At 40.9% G+C, this 20,391-nt stretch overlaps 2 protein-coding genes across 3 annotated transcripts in view; both read left to right on the top strand.

Moving 5' to 3' along the window:
- Positions 1–6,971, top strand: part of ADCY2 (adenylate cyclase 2) — a 210,926-nt gene extending 203,955 nt beyond the window's left edge. For both annotated transcript variants that reach the window (XM_040548261.1, XM_040548259.1), the window contains 2 exons: positions 1,148–1,272; positions 2,643–6,971. In XM_040548261.1, the coding sequence (XP_040404195.1) occupies positions 1,148–1,272; positions 2,643–2,795 (278 nt within the window). In that variant the 3' untranslated portion in view covers positions 2,796–6,971. The remainder of the gene's footprint in view (positions 1–1,147; positions 1,273–2,642) is intronic.
- A 4,160-nt stretch (positions 6,972–11,131) lies between these two features.
- On the top strand, positions 11,132–20,388 carry C2H5orf49 (chromosome 2 C5orf49 homolog). The gene is made up of 3 exons (XM_040548258.1): positions 11,132–11,650; positions 13,897–14,013; positions 18,114–20,388. Exons 1-3 carry the CDS (start codon positions 11,225–11,227, stop codon positions 18,291–18,293), a joined length of 723 nt encoding a protein of 240 aa, XP_040404192.1. The 5' UTR covers positions 11,132–11,224; the 3' UTR covers positions 18,294–20,388.
- The last annotated feature ends 3 nt before the right edge of the window (positions 20,389–20,391 follow it).

Below are 20,391 nucleotides of genomic sequence, written 5' to 3'. Positions count from 1 at the left end.
GGTTTTTATCTGATATCCTTTAGGGTTTGCATATTTTCCTAATTTTCTAGATTTAACTGCTATAGAACTTTTCCAGGGTTTCCTGGTGGGTGTATAGCCTGGTTGCTAGCCCATGCTGCCATGTTATATGTGATCCATAATAGATGAGCTAGCTCTGAGATGCCTCCCCATGCTACATTCACAATTCTATTTTGCTGCATAGACATATCCCTAGTGATGCTATCTGTCAGAGAATAAAGAGAAGTCAGTTACGATCTTTTGATTTGGGGATAGCTGTAGAAATCCAAACTGTTCACCATTTCAGGGTACATTTCTCACTGGGTATAAGTTGTCTTTCCTGCTCGTCAGTAAGTGTAGTTTCAATTATAGCGGATTTGATGCTGGTTAATGATAGCGCTTTTGATTTTACCTCCTTGTTTCCTTCCCTACTGGCGGAGTACAACTCACTCCCTTTACAAACATAACCTAGAATGGAAACTGACTGCAAGATAAAACATGCCGAGAGTCTAATGGGGGACTGTACTATGTTGTTCTTCACTCGTACGGTCTGCATTTCAGAACTAGCAATTTGTTACTCTTATTCCATACTTTAGCAAAAGATAGGAATATATATACTTACAATATAACTCTTTAGGACCATATTATAGGCAATCCAGCCTTCAGAACAAGGATTCAAATCCTTGCAATTCATTCACATTAATTTATTCTACATTTAAAAAGCAATGAGTACTGTAAAATTCATTTAATTTGGCCATCAATTATTACAGAGAGGAGAAGCCTTTCACTGAAAATAGAAATAAGAAGAATAATAAGAACTGTGGTATATCTGTTTTCCCAAAGGAAGCTGTTCTTCCTACACTGTGTTTCTCATGCTATGTATCAAAGGCAGTAGCAGCTTATTAGGATAATAATAGTTAAAAATATAAAAATTATTCAGGATGAGAGGGAGTTGTAAAACTAAAATTAGATTAACTATCTTTTGGCATCTTTATAAGTAACATCCTCTTATTGTAATGGGATGTGAACAGGCTGTACCCACTAGTCAAGACGGACCAAATACCATGCTTATTGACTTGTTATGTTACCAGCTGCAATACTTGTCCTCATTTGGTGGATCTTCTCAATATTATATTCTGATGTTTTTCAGGTATTAACCATGGACCTGTAATAGCTGGAGTAATTGGCGCTCAAAAGCCACAATATGATATCTGGGGCAATACAGTAAATGTGGCCAGCAGGATGGACAGCACTGGTGTCTTAGATAAAATACAGGTACTCTTGTTTTGTGCTGGTATTTATCTTAATCCTTTGGGTTTGGTGCTTAAAACATATTTTACATTTGTGCACCAAAAACTCTGTGGTTTTGGAGCTGAGATTGCCTACATAAAAAACGACCTACCAGTTGTCTGTATGTTTAAAAAGAATTATACCATGGGCAGGAACATAAAGAATTAAAAGAAAAAGTATGGGGAAATATGTGAGAAGAATCAAAACTTTGTATTCACCCTACAGAAGAATACAATGGAGGCAATTATGTTTTGCCTGAAAATGCAGCACCAGATTAAGAGAAGATTTGAGGGAAATCACATTTGTATTCTATACATTTCTAAACTCATAAAATATTAGCTACATTATCCCTGAGGGGTTTTCCTGATGTTAATTATTTCTGTATAAAGGAAATGTCCATAACTACAGTATGTCAAATTAAATCCATAAAGCAATGATGAAGCATTTATTTTGTTGAAACATATAGAATAATAATCTTTATAGATTATTATTGCAAGGTTAATGGTTGACTTGATGACCTTGGAGGACCTTCCAACCTAAGTGATTCTATGATTATCTATATAGATTGGAGACAGAGTTGTGTAGTAAAGACCTTCAATTTGCTAATTTTCCACTGATTTCATATTTAGGGATCACATTTTAATTTTCTGCCTGGTATGCTGCATAGCACTTGGGGTTCCCACCATGTATGTGATTGAGACCACTCAGAATCTAAGGCTGAGACAATTCATATCTAAATAATGCAAAAGTAGAGCTGCTGGCCAAAACTGAAAACAGGAGGGATCTCAAAGCAATGACATCTACACTTGTTTGCTTCACAAAGAAACGTGGCTAGTCTGAGAAAGCTGATGCTGTTGAACAACCTCTGCCCTAGCAGTCTTATACCTAAAATGGCAGAACTGCTTCAAGTTTGGTTCACGGCCAGTTATGTGGGAAACTGCCGACAGCAGCTCTGACAGATGATGCTAATGTCTTACGATCACTTCATTCACGCTGCTTTAGTAAGCGCAAAAAGATGGGGAAGGTGAGTATACTGAAATAAAAAACAGCTCTCGAAGCTGAGAAAAATGCTGTGTGAGGATGAGTATTGTTCTTTGTGTATCTACAAGCCCTCAGTTTATGGCCCTAGGTACAAAAATGATTATACTGAATTTAATACTTGATGTATGCGATTAGAATGGGCAGCCAGCAACAGACTATTTAAAAGCTCAGGTGCTCAAACCTAGTCTGAGTCCTTTAAAGGGCTTATAAGTATTATGGCAAAACCCTTGTAATTGCTCAGCACAGTTGTTCTCTGGAAGAAGATTCTGCTTTGCTCTTTTGTCAGTGTTGGTTTTGTTATTGTCTTGTTGCAGGTTACAGAGGAGACGAACAATGTCCTGCAAACATTGGGGTACATGAGCACTTGCAGAGGAATAATAAATGTAAAAGGAAAAGGAGAATTGAAGACATACTTTGTACATACTGAAATGACAAGGTCCCTTTCACAAGGGAATGTGGCATCTTGAAGAATGCTTGTACATGTCATCAATACCATATTTTCAGGAAAGTATCACGCACTTTTTAACTACATTTTGGCCCTTAACATGCGTGCTATTTTCTGATATGTGGCACTTATTTTAATATGGCTGCAGAATAGTCCCATGAGCCATCATTTTGCACCTTGATATTCCTATGTTCAAGGACAGTTGTGATGTACGCTGTAGGACTGGAAGATTGTACTGCAACTTGCACTGTTATTCCGAGACAAGAAGGAATGGGAATTAAAAAGAGGTAACTCATCCTGAAAGGACTAAAAAGAGATGTTGGTGACAAATGTGGGGAAAAAAGGCAATAAAGCTAGGGGTGCATACTATTTCCCGATGCATGGTGTTTTCTGGAAAATACAGTCGCTCCCCAATAGCATCCACTAATCTGGTATTAGAGCATACAGTATTTGTAAATAAGTTTACTCAGTTCACACATGATTTGGATGTGATCACCAGTTGCATCTCATAGCCAGGGACACGTTGGGTGGCTTGCTGGCATTCTTTCTGAAGAGAACTAACAATGCTGGATTAGTTTTGTACAAACGTGTCAAATGTTTTGAAGCTATTGTCTTTTGTAAGGTTAATTCATTAAAAGTTTATATGTACTTTGTCTTACTGTTGCTGTCTCTTAGTTTTGCTTCCTTCTATGGCTTCTGTCCCTCTAAACCTGCGCGTCTGCTGCTGTGGCGGCCGCTTTTTATTCAGCAGTTAGATGCTGAGGCAGGCTGTGGCCAGCTATTGCAATAGCCTAGGTCATTAATATCTGCTAGATTTGCTGTTGCCTTTCAGAAATTCAATCAACTCTATTGTCTTCAGTCTTGGTTGGTATCCTAGGCACTCTGCAGTCATTTGGTCCTTACGTGATACACTTACCTCAGATCCATAAACACAGCAAAGTGGGGGATACTGGAGACAGTAGCAGCATTGCTACCCGACAACTGGCCTGCAGTGCTTAAACAGTAACTAGGAGAAGCTGTACCAGAGAGGAAACATTCCGTTTGTTTTGCACTTCCACCACCTCTTTTGCCCTGGCATGCCTTTCACTTACCTTTCCAATGCCAGATTTCATGGGATAATTACAAATAATCTAATTTATCAGGACATGACTAGGAGCGGAAGATACGAAAAATGTCATTTTGTGGATATTCAAGATGAATTTAAAACCTGTTGAATTAAAAAATAGCATACTTGAAAAAATTCATAGATGAGCAAGGTGAGAGACTGAAAAAACCAGTAACTACTATCTTCATTTGAAAGCACTATAAAGATTATTTTTGCTTTGCTATTATCAATACTTGATATTAACAATTTTAGTCATTGTAATAGCCTAACAAGACCAAAATTAATAAAATTTTCCCATTAAAAAATATCATATAATTACAAGATATTTTTTTCTGAGTGATATCTTATGAATATAGATGTCAACTTATGCACTATTAGCTCTGTCATACTATTGAATTGTAAAAAGGATTCATGGAACAATCTTTCAGATTTCTAATTCATGAAACATGTATTTACATTTGTATTGAGTTGGTGTCCTTTCAGAAGGAGTTCCCAAAATTGTGGGTCACAAGTAAATGGCATCAGGCTATGCAAAGTCTCACTGAGTGTAGCATGGTTACTGACAGCAGCCATCCGCCCCCTAGCAAATTGGAATAGCAGTCAATTTCAAAATGTTTACATTTGAAGTAAAATAGACAACCTGAATTTTTATCCCTTAAATTAAACAAACAAACAAACAAACAACTTAGATTTTGAATGTACTCTGAGCCTTTAAAACCTTTCTGGTATTATCACAGGTCAAAGCAGTCATTTCTCACTATGGATGAAAACCCTGTATGTAAATTCATGTGTAATTATATTGTACTGTCGTATCTATGTGCAGCTTTCAGGTATAACCTGTATATTCAGGGTTTTGTTTTTCATTTGTATTCTTGCACATTCTGTGCATCAGTACTAAACCTTGTACCTAATTTGATAGGCTTGTTTCTATGATTTTTATAAAAGTTAAACAATACTATATTTCTGTAACCCATAAAATGGTAAAATATTTAAATAGTGGTGAGCTAACTGGTCCAATGAAATATAAAGATATATATGTCCCTTCCAAGAACACGTTGAAAATGCCTTTGTTCAGGGCACTCATGTTACTCTGGTATTCTCTCATTTTGTACTTGCATTCTGACTCTTGCTACTATGTAGCCAAATCCTGCTAAAGAAAAAGAAAGTGGGCAAAAGATGAATATACGTATAGTTATGATGCCCAAAGAATGGTGCATACCATCTTCTCTCCAGCCTTCAGTTGCTGACTAGTATTATTATCTTTCTAGTGCCAAGAAGCTATTTGTATCCAATAAATATTTTTGTCTTCCAATGCATCTTACATCTACTGTTTATACCGTTTTATTCTTCCCCTGTCTAGATTGATCCAGAGATCCTGTATTCTCCTTCTTCCTCTCCTGCAGCAGTTTCACCTGCCTCAGTGTCTGAATATAACACTATTTACGTATCACTGTATAACTTGAAAAGCTTTCTGATAATCATACCTGTCAGTATTCAGTATGCCATATTTTCTACACACTATAAGGCTCAAGTTCTGTGACTCCCATGTTGGTGCTACAGTTCATAGGTTGCTAGCGAATCTTAAAGAACGTGAGTTTCAAAAGTAAAATGCAAGTGTGCTTAACAACATGAGGCAGCAGCCAAGAGATCAGTGTAAGAGTGATTCACTGTGGGCTGGGAAAATGAAACCCAAACAAGAACACTTTCGGAGTCTGATGGATTTCTTTATCAAAGCCAGTGCCTTGCTCCTTGGAGGGCTACCAAGGGACAGGAAGAAAGATTAGGCTTGCAGATATTTTTCTTAACTACAAAAGTAGTTGGGATTACCTGTACATTAATGCTATTTAACTGCTGTGTCTAAAGACAGACGTTAACATCCTATTTAATGTGTGAAAAGCATTATTAATTCTCTTCATATTCCTTTATGGTTTATCTATTTTGTAAACTATCTATAGACCTTATTTACCTTTTTCCACTGACACACAGGTAGGAGTTCAGCCTGCTTATTTCTAAAGAGACAGGTGTGCACATCCAAAGGCAGACCTGTTGAAAGTCTGTCCCATTTTGTTTTCAGAAACTCATTTCGGGACAAATAATCAGCTATGTCATCAGATACTTTACGTACCAACAGATTTACTGTCAAAAGCAATGATTACCTTGTCCTTTGATAATTAATTTTCCCTTTGGTTGTATTTCTGTATGAAGATACTTTTTTTTTTTTTTTTTTTTTTTCTCTCATAGCAGTTTCTCCTGACCTATATACTACCCATCAGCACTTTTTACAAGCAGACCTCAAGCTAGGGCTTTTTACTTCCGTTTTTTCTTCCTTGTATAAAATAGTGCTGTGACTCTGGGGAGGAAACAAATGTGGGATGAGATATATGTGCCTTAAATACAACATGTAATTAACAGTATTTTTGTTCTGTGAAGTACTTCAAATTTTTGTGGATTTTCAAAAGTGATGCATTAATCAATTGTAGATTGATTATCAATTTGAAAATCAATCAGTTTGGTTCACCCTAAAGCTTAGAATGTATTCGTTTTAAAAGCTTTTAAATTTAGTGGCTGGAATCATCCAGGTAAATACAGTTTTTAATATGCCAGAATGGAATAAAAGGACATTTTAATCTGGTTTGCAACTATGAAGCTATGAAACCCTTTACACTATAGGATGTCACTGTTAAAAAAAGGATTCTGCCAACAACTGTTTGAAAATTTCTGATGGAGTGTTTTACAAATGTATTTGCAGCGATTGAGATGTTTTGCATGAAAAAACTCAGTTTTGACAGGAAGAAATGCGTGTGAAGTATTTTGAAAGACTGATGTTCCTGGGCTAGAAATTTTTATGTTTGCCTTTCAAAACAGCGTTACCAATTGTTACAAATAATAATGTCCATTTCATGTATAAAATTGTGCATTATTCTATTTACCAGGAGGGTTATTAAACAGAATATTCATCTGATATGGTGAGTTGGAATATCCATTCAGCAGGTATCAGTCAGCATACAAATAATAATTGCAAATTATATCCGTCAACCATTTACCATTTTATAATTGTTTTAAAATTATTAAAATAAAAAATTGAAAATCCTAATTCTAAGTCAAGTGGTTGAAATTATAGTCACTATCCAACCAGGAAATGTTTGCAATCTACGAAGTGGTCACTTAGTCACAGTAATTATGTAGAGAATTATTTGAGATAACAGATATAGTCAAGGAAAATTTAAAAATAATTTAAAAAAATCCTGAGTAGCTCATGAACAACCCCCCACCTCCCCCTAAAGATTGCAAAAGGTGCACTGGGTTCTGCAGGTGATGTACAGTTGCCTCCCTCTCCTCTGGCAAGCCTCTGAAGAGCCTTTCCGTTAGAGGTAGACGGTCTGTCACTGATTCAGAGCCTGGAAGAAACAAGCACTTGTGCGAAATTAATGGCTTGACTTGAAATGAGGACCAAAGCTATGAGAGTGGAAAGGGGACAGTTTTAGAGTCATCTATGCTTCAGCTTCTTCAAGCATGAAGGGTCGCAGCATTTGTTGGAAAGGCTATCTCCCCTTCATAGCCCAGGAACACGCGGTGGTCTGATGCATGTCGAGGCCAAGTGGCAGGGACAGGAGCTGAATTGCTAAGCCTTGATTTGACAGCAGTGTAGCCATCTCAGCTCTAAGTGCCACTAGCTTGAAACAGGTATGTCAGCTTGTGGCAAGGAGGCGGTCCTGCAGCTTTTCTGCATTTCAGTGGCCTGTCTAGTTGTATGTCATCTGTCTTCTGGTGTCCATCCCATCAACTTCCCTGTCCCCACCATCATCCTCCCCATGACCATTTGCCTCACAAATTCCTTTGAGGAATTTACTTGCCAAGTTATTCACTAAGTCAGTTTTTGGCATTTCAGAACAGTCACCCTGCCTTTGAGACAGTTATCACTGTAAAAGTACATATCAACGTATTGAAAATTCAGGAATCATAGCAGTGGAATCTAAGGAGGATAATGCTACTTCCTAAAAAGGTAGGCAACTGAATTTCTTATCCCTAAGACAACAAATGCAAAGCAACTTTTAACACTTTAGTCTCTGACGTCAGCTGTATTTAAATGCATACTGTTGACAGTATAGATTAAAAGCACTCCATTGCCCTCTCAAAACTGTTTACATGCTTCTTTTTAAGTTGCTGAGGAAATTCACGTACCTCCAGTGCCAAGCTACCTGTAACAACAGTGTATGAGTAGTGTATGTGACTGGAACAAAAACCCCTGGGAATTCATGCCCTGCAGGTGGAGAGTCTGCAAAAGGGGAAAAAAGGAAGAAAAAGCCTTTGTAAGATTCAAATCACTCTAGAGAGATTTCTGCCTTAGCTGGGAAGGGAAAATAAACTGAAAAGCATCGTTTCAAATTGTTTCAAATGTGGGATTTAGGACAAATCTATAACAGGTATCCAATGATATTTTTGACAATCTGTATAGCATCCTTCTAGTGCAATTCAGTTGTTACCCTAAACCCTCCAAAGCAGATTCCCAGGGGACACTGCTGACTAGCTTCCAGAGTAGCTTAGTGTCCGCTCTATTAAAACCCAGGGTGGCAACACAGCTGACTTTTTTTTTCTCCTTACACCAAAAATTTTGAACTCAACTATTTTGTGAGCACCGTGGCCAAGACAGCCACCTTACCGTCGCTTCTCTCACAAGGTCTGCTTTATTCTCAAGCAACAGGTCTAGGAGGACACCTTTGCTAGTTGGCTCACTCAGTACTTGTGACAGGAAGTGATCTTCACCACTCTTTAAGAATTTCCCACAGTTGCTTGTTGCAGCAGTATGGTATTCCCAGTTTATGTTTGAGAAGTTGAAATCCCCCATAAGGGCAAGGGCAAATGATCCAGAGATTTCCCCTAATAGCTCATCTGTGCCATCATCCTGGGTGGACAGTCAATAGCAGACACCCACAACAACACCAGCATTACTATCCATCCCCTTAATCCCCACCCAGAGGCTCTCTACCGTGACATCCCCAGTGACAAGGGCTGTACAGTGCAAACTCTCCCTCACGTACAGCACAACACTTCTACCTCACCTTCTCAGCGTGTCCCTCCTGAACAGCCGACAGCTCTCCATTCCAGCATTCCAGTCGTGGGGCTCGTCCCACTAAGTCTCACTAATACCAATGATTTTACAGCTCTGGGAAAGCTTTCAGTTTATTCCATTTGTTCCTAATACTGCATGTGGTGGTATACAGGCATTTCACACGTGTTCCTGAACCCACAGCGCTCCCCGGAGCAGCACAGATGCTCCCAATAGCCTTGTCACCCTCAAATGGTGCCACACCATCCCTTGGCTTAACCTCAGTGTTTTTAACAGTATCTCCTACCCCCACTGATCCTAGTTTAAAGCCGTCTCAATCAGTCTCACCAGGTTATGGGCCAAGAAACATTTCCCCCATCAAGACAGGTGCATCCCACAAAGCCCCAGCAGACCTCATGTCTCAGGGGCTATTCCAGAACTATAAACCCCAAAATTCTGGTGGAGGCACCAGTCTTGGAGCTAGGCTTTGATATCCTGGGCTTGCCTGTTTCTTTCCATGTGAGAGGAATGAGGAAAACACTGCCTGGGCTTCTGAATCCTTTAGCCATCTTCCCAGGACCCTAATATCTCTTTTGATTGACTTCAGACTTGCTGTGACACTGATGGAACCCATTTGAAAGAGCAGGAGTCGACAGTAATCTGAAAGCTGTACAAAGCTCATAACCTTGCTGGTGATGTCTCTGATCTGAACCCCAGGAAAGCAGCAGACTTCTCTGAAGAGAGGGTTTGGTCTGCAGGTGGGAGCCTCTGTTTCTTTCACAAGGGAGTCACCTACAACTGTAACTCACCGCTGCTTCTTCACAGCACTGGTCTTGATGCTGCACTTGCTATGAGGGGTTATCAGGTCCTGGTGAGAGAACGTGTATGAATACCTCTTCTTTCATCTTTTCACACACCTCATCTGCCATACCCAGAGCAGCATTGAAAAGAAACATTTCAAATTTGACTTCGGAGATCCTGCCTAGCTTAGTTTAAATTTCTGGTGAGCAGTTCCTTATGGCTCTATTTATAGCTACAGCTTCAGCTGAGCTGCTTTTTATAAAATGTTTTGCAACCTCTTGGTGCTTGGACTAAACTACAAAACAGCACTTGCACAGTGGCGTGTGTGTTTCTGTGTAGGAAGCTGATATCAGACAGCTATTGGATTTTAAATTCTACTGCTCACATACTCTGTGGTAATTTGACCAATGCTACATGAAGAAGAGAACCCTAATTGGTAGAGGGATATTATTAGATAAGCAGATGGAAATTGTCATGAATGATTAAAAAAAAAACCAGGTCTGTAGAGTACAAATACTTCCCCATTGCAGTTGAAAAGGAGCAAGATGCTATGTTAGTCAGTCAATTAGTTAATGGAGAATGGCAGCTGTATAGCAGAAAAGGGACTTTTATGTCATTATTACATGGACCCAATATGCCTGAAGGAATTGGTTGTAAAGATTTCTGTCTGGTACCCTGACTGAATACTTCTTACTTTTTTTCTTTTTTTGGATGTTCAGTAAAAATCAAAATGCCTGGAAGATTGCTGTTGTGAAAGTGCTTGCCAAAAAATACTGAAAACTACAATAAGAACAATGTTGTACCTATGGCACTAATACTGCAGTGGCAGAAAAGAGCAGTAACACAAATTAAGTTAGTCACAGATCCCCAAGAAGCACAATAGGAAACATCATGGTCATAGTTACGCAGGATAACTGAGAAATGAATGTAGAAAATAGGAGCCAGGTGCTAGTGGAGTAAAGCAGTTTTAGAGCTGATCTGTTAATAGAGCTTGCACCTGGAAGTTGCTCACTTTTAGTGCCCCAGACCTGAGTACGTGTGTACCTCAGACCAAACTGACTGAAATGGCTAAACACTTCATCAGAAAAATGTGCCCAGCTGGGTGACAGGGCAGAAGATACCCCTAGTTCTCCAAGGTGCTGTTGGAAACACCATGTTTTGGTGTGCTTTTTATTCAGCCTCTCAAAGTGCAGGAATGTCCCAGGGGAGGGAATTTTTGGCATAGTGCAAACCCCAAAGGAAAAAATCAGTCCCCTTTGGTCCAGTTTAGTTCTCACCCTGTTGCCTGGAGTTCAGGAAGCATTTGGACAATGCTCTCAGACACAAAGTCTGAATTTTGGGTGGTCCTGTGCAGCCCCAGGAGTTGGACTCGATGATCCCTGGGGATCCCTTCTAATTTGGGATGCTTTGTGGTTCTGTGATTCCCCAGCCTCCAGAGACAGTAATAAATCAGAGGCTGAAGGGAGGAAGGAACTGGAGGCTGGGCAGAGTGCGGGGCATGCTGCCTGGTGAGGCAGCCTTGAGGCTGCTGCTTAAATCTGTGGCCTCACATTTAAATATTTCCAGGTTTAACACACACCCTGAGCTTCCCTGGGCTGGGACACAGCCCTGTGGGCCGCCTGGTCCTGCCACACTGCCTCACCCCAGGAGTGCTCAGCCCGGCCCTTCCCTCCTCCATGACCCGTTTGGCTGGGCCGCCTGTGCCCGCCCCGCCATGGCAGAGCGTTACCGGGTAACGCTAGCAGGCAACATGGCGGCCCCCGCCCCAGCAGGGGCAGGAGAGCACGGAGGGGATGAGGAGGAAGGAGGCAGCGGGGTGGGAAGGAGGCGTCAGCCTCCTGTCTCCTCCCTGTCTGCCTTCAGCTACATCCCGCCTAGGCGAGAGGGCCCCGTGAAGCTCAGCTACTTCCACCGAGAGGCCCAGGTGAGGGCTGGTGCTGGGGGGAGAAGCGAAGCCCCCGTGTTTTTGGCAGCAGTGCTCGTTGTCCTGCATAGCTGGCAGGGTGCCTGGCGCCTGGGAAGCATCTCAAGGGCGTGAGTTACCAGCTGGGGAGGGGGGAGGCCTATGAAAATGCCATGCTCTACTCTTGAGCTAGGCAGTCTGATGTGGTAACTTGGCACTCAGATAGCAATTTTCATCTTCAAAGGCCTTCATGAAGCGTGACAGGTATGTGCTATGTGTGGATAGAAAATGAGGGAAGTATCTTTCACTGGGTGATGACAGAAAGCAGATAAATTTGCCAGCAGCTGTGCAAGGATTAAGGACCCACCAGCCCCGTAGTGCTGTTGAAATGCAAGAAGGTAAATGTCTTTAGGGAAATGCTAGAGGTGGGGTGATGAAGAGCATCACCTGCCTCAAGGCATGGGTTCACTGCCTGCTTTTTTCTGACAAAGGCGGGCTGAGGCCCTTCTGTAAGACACTGCCCCATTTGCAGTCAAGGGAAACGGTTTCCAGTGTGCATCACACAGATTTCTCTGTACGCTTAACTTTAATGTGAAAAATCAACAGAGTGGCTCAGACAATAAAACAGACATCTGCATTGATAACTGAATGCTTCCAGAAGGTATTACACTGACACTTAATGTGTCAGTCGGCTGGCCAGACCCTGTGAACCCGCTGTCCCTTAAGTGAGCAGCAGTGCAGATTTCTCCAGCGCTGGCCCGGTGGCCCTGCTGGAGGCCCTGCCATTTTCGATGCTGTCATGTGAATCTCAGTGTCACCTTGGGAAGGTGCTCAGAGCCAAATGTGAACCAGCGCAGTCAGTGTCGTGCTTACCAGGACACGGCAGGGAAGGCACAACAGGAGTAAGGCTGGGGAAGGTCAGAGGGTTTGACTGGTGTGCTCAGGGTGGTGGAGCTGGCAGGAAGGATGTCCGTCCAGTCTGCACAGAATTAGCAACCATATGGTAGAGCTTTTGTTTACAATACAAAGTCCACTTTCACACTCCCGATGACCTGGTTTGTAGAAAAAGCTACTCCAGTGACATGCAAATGGAAAGTGGTAACAGCTGTTAAATAGGTCTCCTCACAGCACAGGGCCTGGCCACAGGGGAGGAACCAGACTTGACCCATTCTTCTGCACTATTAAGGAATTAGACCATTGGAAAATTTCAATTTATATGGAAAGGGAAATTCATTCTTTTTTTCTGTGCCTGGAATATTAATGAATGTTTGCAAAGTGCTTAGCTTCAGTAGCATTACACAGAGGATGCCTCACCACTGCAACCTAGTAAGTCAGCATTTAACAACATAGAGAAACAACAGCAGAGTTACCAGGATTTTGAGCACAGAAGTGTTGTCTCTGTATCTGTGGCAGAAGATCTAAAGCAGATCATCTAGGACAGGGCTAGTAAACCACGCATAAAAACAGTAATCAATTGGCATGTTCACTGGAATGTGGACCTTTTAATGAAGGTCTTAAACAACTGACAGCATATTAAAACAGGGGATATGGGTCTTTTTGTTTTTGAAATTCCTCCACTGATAACTTTTTTTTTATCGGATTTCACTAATGCATTTCTTAGCAGATCAGGTCTTTCATGTTGTTTTTAGGATGTAACTATGTCAACAGATACCATAAATGTAATAATATTTTGGCTTGGGGTTTGCTTTATTTTCATATGTTACAGTTGACAGGATTACCACTGTGGCAGGTGTCTGAACTCTTCTCAGTTCTGCTTTAATCAGAAATTAAATAGTGATTCCATTGCAGAGCACTAATATTTTCTTCATTCCAAATGAATTTTGAAACTCCCTGCTTTCCTTTTACATAACAGTGCCAGATTATTTGACAAATTTACAAATTTAAGAAGGAGGGTATGAAGTTCAGAAAAACAGAAGTAAAGCAAACAAATAAAGCAGTTACATTTCCAAAATTTTCAACAGATTACAGGGAAAAATTGAGGTAATTTGCCACAAGGGAAATTTGAAAGATGAACAGATCAAAAATAAATAAATAAATAAATAAATAGCCACACCTCATTTGGTATTTTTATTGCAAATTATTTCAAAGGAATGACCCAAACATGCTAATGGTACCTCAGATATATTACGTTTGCCATCATCTAATGCTATATGTGCACTGTTTTATTATTGAATTGACTACGTGTATTATGTAACCAATAAAGCTGAACAATACTGCTAATTAGCCATTTTTCTCATTTTCTCAAGGCAGGATGGGTTTCCACTTACGATTCTATTTTTAAAAGACCAGAGGGTTACAAGAAAAAACTTCACCGATGTGACAGAGAACACTCAAAGAGTCATGGTCTTCACATTAACGATGAGGTAACCCTTTAATAATTTCTCTTTGTTAAAGGTATTTTTTACATTTTGAGGTGGCTGGAGTTTATTAGCAAGTCAAGACACCTGAGCTAGCTCCTGCTCTTTGCATCCTGTGGATTTCCATGTGACAAACCTTATTTAAGGTAAAGGGTGCGGGAAAGAGGTACACACAGGGAGGCAAACCACCTGTTACAGAGTTTCAAGGTTACTGAGGATAACTTCTGATCAGTCTGTGCCCCTTGGGAGTTTGCAGTTCTGGTGGTCCTACAGCTGCTTCTGTGATGCTTGAAAACTCTTCTTGCTAAGAGGACTGGAACCAGGGGCTCCGACTCAACCACCGCCCTGTGACATCCTCCCTCCCTGCACTCTGCTGTGTCAATCGACATTTGCTGAGACAGCCCAGGTCTCTGAAGCTAGTGTGTTCGTTACTCAAACTTACACCAGATTGCCCTGCAGTAAGGCAATTCATAGGGAGCTCATGCAAAGAGGAGGTCAATCAGAAGACTATGGACATGCCTGGAAAAGGCTAGCTGAAGCCAATGTGTTAAAGGCCAGCAGAATCTGGATTTAGTGTGTAGCCTGATAGCTAAGGAAGTATGCAGACACATTTTTAAACAGATGCCTTGAAAATAAAAATACTGTAATATATACATATATACAAATATATTTTTCCATACAGCATCTGAATAATACACATATACACGTTACATATACATATATGTATATATATACACACACAGACAATCAAAGAGGCAGAGGATGTTCAAAAACAGACAAAATGTAACCTCTGTGTGTTAATGTCCTCAAAAATGCAGAGGGTTCATAGAATGGAAAGAGGTGGGTAAGCTAAGAGTGGTTGCCTGTGTTAGATAGGATAGAAATGGAAGAAGGAAGAGAGAAGAAGTTAAAATTACTGTAATTGCTAGGTAATAAAACTGTTGAAAATTTGGGACAAAGGCCACTGCTTGTAATTCCTCTTACTAGCAGCTATATATGCCAGACATTTCAGTGCACACTCATAGTCCCCTTCAACTCCATCAGACAGTGCAGGGAGCATTAGATGCGCTCAAGGGAATCACAAAAGTTCCCATTACTATCCCCTGCTCATGCCTAGTAACAAAACTGCAAACCCACATGAGACCAAAAGCCATGGAAATGACTAATGAAAAATGATCCTTTTTGTTTAAGTTAAACCAAGCCAATCCCACCACGACCCCCAAGCCCAAACCCAACATCCATCTGGGAAATTTGTGTAGAAACAGTTTTTCTGTTAGTGCAAAGCTAAGGCTTTTAACTGAGATCTCGCGTCCCTTCAGTATCACCAAAACTCACTTTCCTAAAAGTTTGCTTGCTAAAGCAAGCGCTTTTGGGTCAGAATGCACACTAGCCCTGCTGGGCAATGCATGCAAGTGACTCTGCCTGGGAACTGTTCTGAACAGGTGTCCCTTAATCCAGTCCCTTAATTAGCGTGGAGGCACATCAAAACCACAGCTGTTAAACATTGCAACATGATCCTCACACACGTGATGATGCCCAACACTGGACTTACCCGTAACTAAATGCAGGTCACGTACTCAACTCCTGCTCTTCAATTACCTCAATGGCCCCCACTGACTTTACGTAATACTAACAATTTTATAAAACATAATAAATAAAAATGCCCAAATCCACATCTCTCTAGTACAGCTCTGAGACAGGCGGAATCTACCACAGCGCAATTCTTTCTTTGAACAGGAAAAAACCCAAACCACTACAAGTTAGCCCTTCATTCCCTGCAGAGAGCGTGGGTCCACCCAGGGAATCCAGCAGCACAATCACAGACGCTCAGTTTAGCTGCACATAATGCAGTGACTGCAGAGAGAGTGTTTGCACATGGTTGCTATTGCTGATTTCAAGTGTTAACAGTGGTAGAATTACACACTGTGAGGGCATGTAATGGGACGCTTCCCAGCCAGCTGTTGGTAAAAATTATATCTGCTGAATGCAGAACCCACAAAAATCATGAAATACAGCTCTGAATTGAAGGGCCTGGGTGTGTTGGTTGATGAGAAGCTTGATGTGATCCGGCAATGTGCACTCACAGCCCAGAAAGCCAACTGTATCCTGGGCAGCATCAAAATCAGAGTGACCAGTAGGGTGAGGAAGGTGATTCTCCCCCTCTACTCTGCTCTTGTGAGACCCCACCTGGAGCACTGCGTTCAGCTCTGGGACCCCTAACGTAAGAAGGACATTGACATATTAGAACAAGACCAGAGGAGGGCCACAAGGATGATCAGAGGGCTGGAGCACCTCTCCTGTGAAGACAGGCTGAGGGAGTTGGGGTTGTTCAGCCTGGAGAAGAGAAGGCTCCAGGAAGACCTTACAGCGGCCTTCCAGTACCTAAAGGGGCCTACAGGAAAGCTGGGGAGGGACTCTGTGTCAGGGAGTGTAGTGACAGGACAAGGGGTAATGACTTTAAACTAAAAGAGAGTAGGTTTAGATTAGATATAGGGAGGAAATTCTTCAATCAGAGGGTGGTGAGGCACTGGAGCAGGTTGCCCAGAGAAGCTGTGGATGCCCCATCCCTGGAGGTGCTCAAAGCCAGGCTGGATGGGGCTTTGGGCAACCTGGTCTGGTGAGAGGTGTCCCTGCCCATGGCAGGGGGTTGGAACTGGATCATCTTTAAGGTCCCTTCCAACCCAAACCACTCAGTGATTCTATGAAAAAATCTGTCAGTTCTCCTTTCTCAATATTTATCCACAGGAGGAATGGGGAGAAAATGGTCTGATCTTTTTGCCTTCTGTTCTTGACTGTTGTTTTTTTGTTTTGGTGGGGTTGGAACTTGGTGTACTGAATAGCTTTCAGTGGGGTGGAGCAAGATGGGCAGGAAGGCTGTAGGAGATTTGGAGAAAGAATAGCTGCTTTTTCATGCTCTGTTTTGTTTGAAAAAAAGGGCTTGCACCATCTTCCCAAGAATCTCGGGTCTAGATTTGTCTATCTGGATATGTTACACACCTGACTGCCCTGCTACGAGTTCCCTTGGGTCTGTACTTCATCCTGCATTCTCGCAGGAAATGTGGTAGTTCACATGTTTCACAGGCCCAATCGTAAATTTTGGTATGGCTCAGACCCATTTATGTTGTAGAAAAGAGCTCATTTGTTTGTACCTGAACTGTGGTGTAGACTGCGTTTTGATTCTTCTTGTAGATATTATTTATATCGCAGTACTAGGTAAACACATTGGGGACCAAGGCTTATTGTGTTAGCCAGTGCACAAACACACAAGCAGCCTGATAAATCTGAGACCTTTGGCTAGGGAAAGAAAAACAAACAAACCCTGCCTTTCCCTTCTGACTCCAGAGCTCCCTATTGCTGCAGCACAGGAAGGAACTGCAGATTGCAGCTAGTGATTGCACAGTCACTTAAAATGCAGTTTATTAAGGACAGGCTTAAAATAATCTTGTCTTGGTTGGGTTATTTTTCAGCAACTTTGCTTCCCATCATTGCAGAGCAGTTATTTCTATAATCTTACAACTACAAGCAGTTTTAGTAAAACCTTTCATCGTGCAGAAATCCAATAGCATGCTTTATGTCCTCCAGAGGAAGGTTGCACGCACCAAGGGTTGTGCAGGGTTTTTCTTTAGGCTTTGATTTTTTTTTCTTCATATAATGGTTTTACTGAATTGTGCAAGCAGGGTAATAAGTAAGGTTACTGTAATAAGGGACACGAACTAAATCTCTGGTTTTTTAGTTGTGCAAGTCCATGCACAAGAAAAATAAGAATGAAAATACAGTCTGTGCCACTTTCCAGTAACACAGTAGTTACTTTGCCAGTAATCACATGGTGATCGCCTGTGTGTGTGTGTGTGTGTGTGTCACAGTTTGATACCTTATCATCTCGTCATCTAGTGATACATTCGTGGTTTATTAATATACATAAAAAAATAGGTCAGGGATTGAACAGTAAGAGTGCAGATCACTGCTAAATAAATATACCTTTGTATAGCAGATGCTGTACAGTTCCATCTGTTATTGTGCCCCCAGCCACAGCACATTTAGCAGTAGATAACTGCCAAGTATTCGCTCTGTGATTTTATCATAAGGAGAATGTTACATTTTCACAGGAAATGGCAAGACCTGTCGCTGTTTTGTCATCTTCAGAGTATGGGAGGCGCATAAATAAGCCCACAGAGCAGCCGATGAAAGGTCATGCAAGGATTAATCACGTGCAGGCAGAATTCTACAGGAAAAATGGCATCACCTGCCTATTGGAAAAACCTTCCCCAAGCCTGGATCCATGCTAAATCTCTTGTATCTGGCATTGCCAGAAACATTTATGTGGAAGAACAAACAAACAAACAAACAAAACTCATGTCAAAAAGCAAAATAGTGCTTTTGTCTTTTCCTCTGTGTTTTAATTAATGAAAATGATTTGGATGAAGTAGCAGCTGTACTTTTCCTCTTGCTAATTCAAATGTATGTTTTCTCCTTATAGCCTCATAAAAATCTCTTGAAGAACATCAACAAGAGACGAACATTTTAGGAAGTAACACTGGAAATGAGACCTGTTGGGTGAACAGCTGCCTGTGCTATTTCAGGCAGTCATTCCACCTATGTGACTTAACATTTAAGCAAGTTTGGTCCTCAAGGTATCAGTGGTCACTGATTTCTTAAACCTTACAGTGTTGCTACAAAATGATGCTAAGCATCATTTTATCTTCATAACAGCTGAAACAGTGATTCAACCCAGATTTTCCAAAACGGATGGGCTTAACCTATAAATGGGCAAGTAAAGAAATGGTCTGATTTCCAGAAGTGCTTCACAATTTCAGTAGACTTCAAGTGGAAGTCAAGTTAAAAAGAATGTCTGAGTACTTAGCATTTAAATAGATGCTAAAATTTGGGTTTAAATAATTTCATGCATCCATTTTGCTGACTTTAATTACACAAATGCTGTCCGAGGGACTGATCTGTTGAATGCTGTCACAAGAAAAATCATCCTTGTTTCTGTACCCACTGCTGGAAAATGAAAAAAAAAAAAAGCAGAAAAGGTACTAGCAAGAGAAAAAGAACTAATTCATTTGGTAGAAAGGATCAAAAAGCCACAAGGAGTCATTTAAAAAGCATACCTAGAGGTAAATGTCTAAACCTTCTTAAACATCTACCTCTTTGTATTCTCACTGAACCCAGCAGTTGAGTTTTAAGGTACTTCCAGGAGAAGAAACATCTTCTGCAGGATGTACAGTAGTTTGGCTCTCAGGTGCCATTGACTGTTGTTTAAAGCTGCAGCAATATTGATGCTGTTCAATAAGGAACGTGTAGCCAGGCTGATCATACTTGAACAAGAAGGACTGGAAGTCCACAGTGTTGACTGACACTGCAGTTCTCTCAGATACTAAAGAATAGGAAATGTAAAAAAAAATAATACAAACAAGTAACTTCTTCATCTGGGGCCCGGATAAGCAGTAAACTAGGCAAACAATAGAGTATTTAGTATGATGCGAGAAGCCAAGTTTACAGAGCAGTCCATTCTGAGAGGTGTTTGTCCCTTTCATTTATACGACCTTCATGGTTCCCTATTTCAGTGGCTGTGGACAAGAGGGCAGTAACTACTACATTCCTTTTCAGCAATAAATGCTTCATTAAACAAATCCAGCAGCATTAAATGAAAAGGAATCAGAGTAAAAATAAAGTGAGAAGGAAATGTTTTCTAACAATACCAGAATGCTTTTTTAAGAGTATGAAAAGTATGCCAGTGAAGAATGAGATGGAATATCACCATATTCTCTAAAGGTTATTTTTAGTTTAGTACAGTCAGTACAAATTACTTCTTTTAAGTAGTTTTTCTATATTTACAAACCATCTGTGTCGAAAAAACTACGGGAAAATAAATGTTTGAGAACACCACCACCTTCTGGCCAATGTGAGGAATACGCATCAGCGGCTCACTTCCACCCTAGACAAAGGAGTGAGTCATCAGGATACAGTGTCAGTTTACTGATTTCCTTGCTTATGTCACCCCCTTCTCTTTCAATCCCTTCTCATCCCTCCTCACTTCTGAAAGCTTTTCATGTGTTGTTCCTCCTCCTACTTGTTCCTCATTCAGTTCTGAGTGACTGACTTCTCACTTTAATGCTCAGGTAGTGACAAAGGAACACCTTTCATAGAAATTCTTATTTTCTGTAAGGCATTACTATTCAGCGAACAGCACTCTACAACTCCTAACTATGTGCTATAAGCCAATAGTGCTTGTGCAGCTACTATAAAATTTAGTTTTATGAAACGCTTGGGAACTCATACGACCACCTATGAGTAATTTGCATAATTTCCTTTTATACTGTCAAAAAAAAAATAGTGGTAGGTAACATGGCACATTTTGTACATACAGCAACAGTTAGTATC

This window comes from Cygnus olor, chromosome 2 (genome assembly GCF_009769625.2).
Source record: "Cygnus olor isolate bCygOlo1 chromosome 2, bCygOlo1.pri.v2, whole genome shotgun sequence".
In the NCBI taxonomy this organism is placed as follows: domain Eukaryota; kingdom Metazoa; phylum Chordata; class Aves; order Anseriformes; family Anatidae; genus Cygnus; species Cygnus olor.
Note: the sequence above shows the minus strand (reverse complement) of the source record. Positions and strands in the feature narration are given on the sequence as shown.